This window comes from Frankliniella occidentalis, unplaced genomic scaffold, assembly GCF_000697945.3.
Source record: "Frankliniella occidentalis isolate FOCC.00 unplaced genomic scaffold, Focc_3.1 Scaffold46, whole genome shotgun sequence".
In the NCBI taxonomy this organism is placed as follows: Eukaryota; Metazoa; Arthropoda; class Insecta; order Thysanoptera; family Thripidae; genus Frankliniella; species Frankliniella occidentalis.
In genome coordinates, this window is record NW_026267176.1 from 676,950 (window position 1) to 683,183 (window position 6,234).

A 6,234-nucleotide genomic window follows, 5' to 3' on the forward strand; every position below is an offset into this window, starting at 1 on the left:
CCGGCGTTGCAGGCAGCGGAGGTGGCCGCGATGTCCAGGGAGGGGCGGCGCGCGCTGTCTCTGGCCTACGAGCTGTCCCTGGCCGTTCGGCAGCAGACCACCAGCGACATCCGGGCCACGCTGTCCGCCCCCGAAGGAAGCATTCAGAGCAGCCCGCTGGGAGCACTGACCACCCTGGCCGAGCACAAGGACGCGTGGAAGGTGGTGCGTCGGGGAAAAGAGGTGATGGTGATGTGCGATGAGTGCAGTGCACCCCGCCGACCCCGCCATCAGTGTGACGTGTTCGTTAGCAATGTAGTGGTATCCGTCCTGCAGGAGCTCGAGGTACCCCTCACCAAGGTCCGGCCAGGCAGCGGCGCTAGTAGCGCCATCCTCGCGGACACCCCACCGCGGCAACCCTCGCGGCGGAGGTCTCCCGTGCACTCCTCACCCGGTACTCCGAAGACCGAGGAGACGCCCCAGGAGCTGCCCTCCGCGCAGCAGCTTCAGCCCACCTGCGAGCCCTCCGCGCAGAACGCAGCGTTGAACCCCTCATCGTCTCTACTCAGCTTTGTACGGCGGTTCAGCGGCTCCCGCTTCCTCAGGGACCTCACCAACTCCATGGCGGACAGCCCTGGCCCGGGGCTGGGGTTGCCGGCCCTGCCGGCGCTAGGGCTGTCGGCGCTGCGCCTCAAGGACAGCAGGTCTCTGTCTCTGCAGCTGGAGTCTCGGCAGGTGGCCGAGCAGGCGCACCCTGGCCTCCAGCGCAGCACCCTCGCGCTGCCCCGCGTGGAGCTCGACAGGGCCTCCGGGCTCACCCCGCTCCGATCCAACGTCATGAAGGTGTTCAGCAAGGGCATCCTGTCCGAGAGCTCGGTTGACTTCTCCACCACCTCGATCCAGGACGCGGGCCGCTCGCATGCCCTGTCCGGCGGCCACGAGGCTGCCGTGTCGACCCAGGACGTGGCCGGGCTTCTGCGCCCCTCCCCGAAGACCACCACTGCGGCCACGAGCACGGCCGAGAGCGAACTCCCTGCCGGGGTGCTGTCAAGTATGAATCTGAGTGCCCACCGTGACCTGGTAGAGCTGCTGCGCCAGGATGTGGTCCCCATTACCACATCGAGGGGCCTGACGGCAAACATGTCCGAGGAGGGCATCCCCCGCCCCGTCGTAGACGACGAGCACAAGAGTCTGTTTGACCTGAAGAAGTCCCTGCTCACAAGCATCCCCGAGGCCGCTTCCCCTGACGAGGACGTACCCCACTGACTCTGAAGTACAATGATAGCAACCGAGAAAAGAAAGAACGCCAAATATTTTTCATTTTTGTCTTTAATTGTGATAGCTGACAACTTTTGCTGGTCTGCAGCTCGGTCTGCAGACACACCCGCAAACTAACAATAAAACACACCATGATTAGAACACTCGCGTTCGGAAGATCAGCACAAAAGTGTTATGCAATGTATGAAAATAGTATATACATCTTGGTACTTTTATCCTATTTTAATCATATGACAGTTAAGTACAGATGAGGAAGACATTTAGTGAAACGGGTGCAGCCAAAAAAGCTATAATTGGCCACATTATATTTTTTTTTAAACACAACAATAACAGTTTTACTTGGAGGATTTAGTCTTCGGTATCTCAATTTTAAATTTAAATTGTGGAACTGTGCAAACAACACTACGCTAATACACTACATTGACCTAACTTATATTATCACTTTCTTAAAAACGAATCTCATTTACTAAACACTATTTACAAGCGTGTCTTTTTCAACTGGTGAGTTACTTAAAATGACTTTTGCAGTCGTCAGGCAGGAAGGTGATTTTGTGATTAATAGAAAAAGTTAAAAATGCCACATGTAAATTTATCTTTTTCTCAATCACCAACTAACATCTAACATCATTAGAAAATACAACATTCATAGCAAAAATATTGATCTGGACTTCAAAAAAATAAAGGCTTAGCTATCACTCAGCCAAATAACTCGTCTTGTAAATTTTCTAAAAATTAATTGCAATTGACTTGTGCTGTTTCCCTCCTTGTCATTTATAATTCATCATTTCACTACAGGAACTTTTCATACACATCAGCTGCACACACTACTATTTTACAGGCACAGAAACATACTAACTGGAAACACTTTGAGCAGATGTCTACACATTTTTCTCCCTCTGGTCCGGTAAATGATTGTATGCTAGACTAGAAGCTCGCTTCGGTACACACTACATATGACTGGACTCAGTACCACGAGTAGAAGGGTTGAGGGTGCGCGCGCTGGCCGTAGTGCCCGAAGGCGGGCGCGGGGGGCACGCTGCCGGGGTGCTGGTCCAGCAAGGACGACGGCGAGGTGTTGCCCAAGGCCCTGGCGCTCAGCGGCGCGCCCAATGAGGACAGCTGCGGCTGGGAGCCGATCTGCTGCCAGGGGCCCGACACTCCCAGGCCGGAGGACAGTGAGCTGGATATCGAACTGGACAGGCCTCCGGACAGGCTGACGGTGTTGCTGAGTACAGCGAGGTCAGACGAGGAGGCGCTCGAAGGTGGGCAGAGAGATGAGTCGTTGCCGGAAACTGCAAGGAAGCGGAATAGGGGATTACTATTTTGAAAAATAAATAGGCAAATTTATTTTTTGCGTCGTGGGCCAGAATGGTTTACAAAATGCCCGTAAGAGGTACGTACCGGAAGAGCCCATGAGTGACGAGGCAGGGTGCGACAGACCCTGTCCGAGACTGTGTCCGATGGAGTGGCTGTGGTGGTGGCCGTGGTGGTGGCCAGGACTGTACCCGGGGCTCGGGTAGCTGGGGTAGCCGTGACTGGGACTCGGGCTCTGGTAAGCGTGGCTGGGGCTGGGGTAGTTGGGGCTGGGGTAGCCGTTGGGCACCAGGGACTGCGGTGACGAGCTGGGTCCGGACTCCATGTGACCCGAGTGGCTCGAGTGGTGGCCAAAGTGGCTCTCTGAGGGCGCCGACTCGGAGGATGGCGGCGAGAGGTTACCCATCTGCAAACAGGACGAAAAGAGGTTACAACCACGCCCAAAGTAGTCCACGCGGTGGAGTGAAAGCCGAGGGGACAAACTGGCGCGCCCGAGGCCACAATAGGCAGCGCCGGGGGCACCGCAGGCTTTGGCCGCAGGCCACTCACCATGCTGGTGGCAGTGGAGTAGGACAGGCTGCCGTAGCCGCTCGAGCCCGAGGAGGTCGTGGAGGTGTTTGAGGCCGAGGCCGCGCTGCCACTGCTCTGCTGCGCGCCACCGGGTGCGTCGTCCTGGGCCAGCGGGTCCTGCGCCTGCCGCGCTTCCGCTAGGCTGGAGCCCAGGTTGGAGCTGAGGGAGATGAACTCTGGCGGAGAGGCGCACGGCCCCTGACTGCTACCCTGGCTGCCGCCGTGGCCGGCGCCGTGCTGGTCGGGGAGGGCTCCCGAAGGCGGGGCGGTGAAGGCCGTCTCGCCTAGGCCCTGGCCCATGTATGAGCCGGACGAGGCCGACGTCGCGGATGGGTACACGGACATGGGTGGCATGGCCATGGGTGCGACGGGCATGCCGCTCACGGACCCGTACCCGGAGGACGTCGATGACCCCGACGAGCTGGACATCTGCTTGCGGAGGCGCGCCCTTCGGTTGCTGAACCACACCTGGATGCGGGCCTCGGTGAGCTTGGTGCGCTGCGCCAGCTCCTCGCGCGTGTAGATGTCAGGGTACTGGGTGCGCTCGAAGGCCTTCTCCAGCTCGTCCAGCTGCTGCGCCGTGAAGGTGGTGCGCGAGCGGCGCTGCTTGCGCTTCAGCGGGATGCCTGGCTCAGACTCGCAGTCCGAACCGTCCGATCCTTTGCCACCTGCGAGGAGGAAAAGAAGTGTCGTTAGTAAAACAAGCAGTCAAAGGTGTCGCAGTGGGCAGACCGGCACTGCCGGCACCACCGCGCCAAAGGCCAAACGCGAACCGCCGATCAGGTATTGAGGACTTATAATATGTTCGCAGTGCAACTGCATTGTTAAATTGCCCCCAATTGCAACACGATACACATAGGGACCACTATACGACATGGAAAAGAAAATCTTTGTTCGTAATTGTGTTCCAGATCCGATTAGGGAAGGCCTCTGGGCGGCGCCGCCCCGGCTGGCGAGGTATGGGCCCGGCCAAGGGCCCGGCTGATGATGATGAGAGGATACCAACGCTGACGTCGGCTAATTAATTACGACGCATTCGGGAAAAAATAGGCGGCCAAAACAAAAGCTGGTGGCGGTCAGGCCAGGTCGGAGTGTCAGAGAGAGGCCGGGGCGGGGCGCGGGCTGCCGCAGGTGTAACATCTACATCGGTGCGGGAACACCTCTCTCTGCTCCTGGACGCGTCGTGTCGCGCCGCCGGGACACGGGCCGGCCGCAGGTCGATAAATCACGCGCGGTCCCACACGCCCCCCTCCCCCTTACCCCTCTCTCTTTCTCTTTCGCTGGTCGGCATGAGCGGTAGACGGAGAGCCGCACCACCGCCTGCCTCTTCTCGGAAGCGTATATTTTTACGATCTCGGTGCACCCAACCCCACCGGCCGCGCGGCGGCCTGCGAGCGGAACACGGCGGCGGCGGCCGGCTGAACGGGCCTAGCGGCGTGAGCAGGTGCCGTGAGGTGGCCGCGGTGCGGTGGCGGCGCGGCCGGGGCGCGGCCGCGGATAAGCCGCCCGGCGGCGCGTCGTGACTCCTTTTTGTGCTTCCGCCGCGCCTCTCCGCGCCTCTTGGCGGGTGATGGAGTCGTGCGGGACACTCATCTGTCGGCGCCCGCGGCCCGGCAGCCCCACCTCCCACCGAGAGGCGTTTCGCGGCTCGTTCCGCGGCGATGGATGCGCTGCGCGCGGCGGGCCGCGGCCGCGCCGAGACAAAAGCCGGCGGGATTGGACGACAAGGCGGCAGCGGCAGCGCGCCTCCCCGGGGCGCGGCACCGCGGCACGGCACCGCGGCGGCGGCGGCGGCGGCGAGCAGCAGAGGCGAGGGTGTCGGCGCTCAACGTGGACAAATGAGGGGTTCGCCGCCCGGGCCGCCCCATGCTGCGCCCGCCGCCCCCGCCGCCCGCTCCCCACACTCCATTTTCCCATATTGCTGAGACTGGCCGCCCGGCCCCAGCCCCGGCCCGGGCCTCCTCGGGTCCAACAGATACAAATTGCCGGCCGGAGGTTTTCGCACCTTTCGCAACACCACAAAGCGAGCGGCGCTTTTGGGACCGGCAGGGCCCCGGCACATCACATCATCCCGCCCGCAAAACGGCAACAAATGGATTGTGGCGGCGGGGCGGAGCGGGCGGGGGCGCTCGGGGGGCGGCCAGGCTCCCACGGCCGGGGCCTGACCCGCGGGCGGAGGCGGGGCGGAGAGGGTCAGTGCCGCCGAGCTACAGGTGGCGGGGCTGGCGGAGTGTGTCAAGCGCGGGGGCGGTGTAGGGGCGACGCGGGGGTGGCCGTGGGGTACGCGGCCCACGCCACGGCCCGCCGCGAGGATCAGTGATGTGCCCCGCCAAGCCAGCCCGTCTGGCTTAGTAGTGAGTTAGCATCTCTCTCAGAGCCGTTTCCACAGGACGAGTATCCACACACAAATTGGCTCGGAGCGGGAGCCTGAGTGGGTGGGGGAGGGGGGTGTGGGGGGATAGATTCATTAATCTTAGTCCGGCTGATGGAACGAGAAGAAGCGCCGCCGCGCTCGGGATTGCGTTCACGCACCGGGGCACCCGAGCGAGAGAGACGGCGATCTGTCATCGGAGCGAGTGAGGGAGAGCGTTGCGCCCTGCCGGCCAGAGGACTCCAAACAATTTAGTCGGCGGCCTGCTCCTCGGCCTTTGTCGGCCTCGGCCGAGGAGAGCGCGTCGGGCAGCGCGGGCCCGTGTGGTGCTGGCCAGCGTGCGGGCGCTGGTCGAGCAGCCGGGCCCCGGGCCGCTGTGGGCCGCACAGCCTCGCGGAAGGGAAGGCGGAAGGGAAGCGACATTAAAGAGCTTTTATGACAGCAGCGGTAATAACAACACGGCTCGGCCGTGTGTGCGACACCGCGCAGCCCGGCCTGCAGGCCGGTGACCAAGGCTGCAGGAGGGGCGCTGCAGCAGGCTGCAGGCGGCCTGCAGGCCGCCAGGCCCGGGCTGAATACCAATACGACGCGCATCACTGGGCGACCAAATTACCTCCCAGAGCCGCCTGCTGCTGCAGCACGGCCTGCCTGGCCCTCCGGCCGCCACTGGTACGGCAACGCAGGGCGGCCCAGGCAACTTTCAGTTTGGGGGGGGTGAAGGG

The 6,234-nt window shown here is 62.0% G+C and overlaps 2 protein-coding genes across 2 annotated transcripts in view; one reads left to right on the top strand and one right to left on the bottom strand.

Annotated features, from left to right (window-relative positions):
- Positions 1-6: 6 nt before the first annotated feature.
- On the top strand, positions 7-1,299 carry LOC127749327 (uncharacterized). Its single transcript, XM_052267098.1, has 2 exons — positions 7-222; positions 316-1,299. Exons 1-2 carry the CDS (start codon positions 31-33, stop codon positions 1,243-1,245), a joined length of 1,122 nt encoding a protein of 373 aa, XP_052123058.1. The 5' UTR covers positions 7-30; the 3' UTR covers positions 1,246-1,299.
- LOC113217722 (protein gooseberry-like) overlaps positions 1,291-6,234 on the bottom strand; it is a 10,525-nt gene continuing 5,581 nt past the window's right edge. Inside the window, exons 3-6 of the mRNA XM_052267076.1 lie at positions 3,915-4,006; positions 3,121-3,809; positions 2,659-2,977; positions 1,291-2,549 (exon numbers count right to left, since the gene is read on the bottom strand). Of these exons, the coding sequence (XP_052123036.1) occupies positions 2,221-2,549; positions 2,659-2,977; positions 3,121-3,809; positions 3,915-4,006 (1,429 nt within the window). The 3' untranslated portion in view covers positions 1,291-2,220. The remainder of the gene's footprint in view (positions 2,550-2,658; positions 2,978-3,120; positions 3,810-3,914; positions 4,007-6,234) is intronic.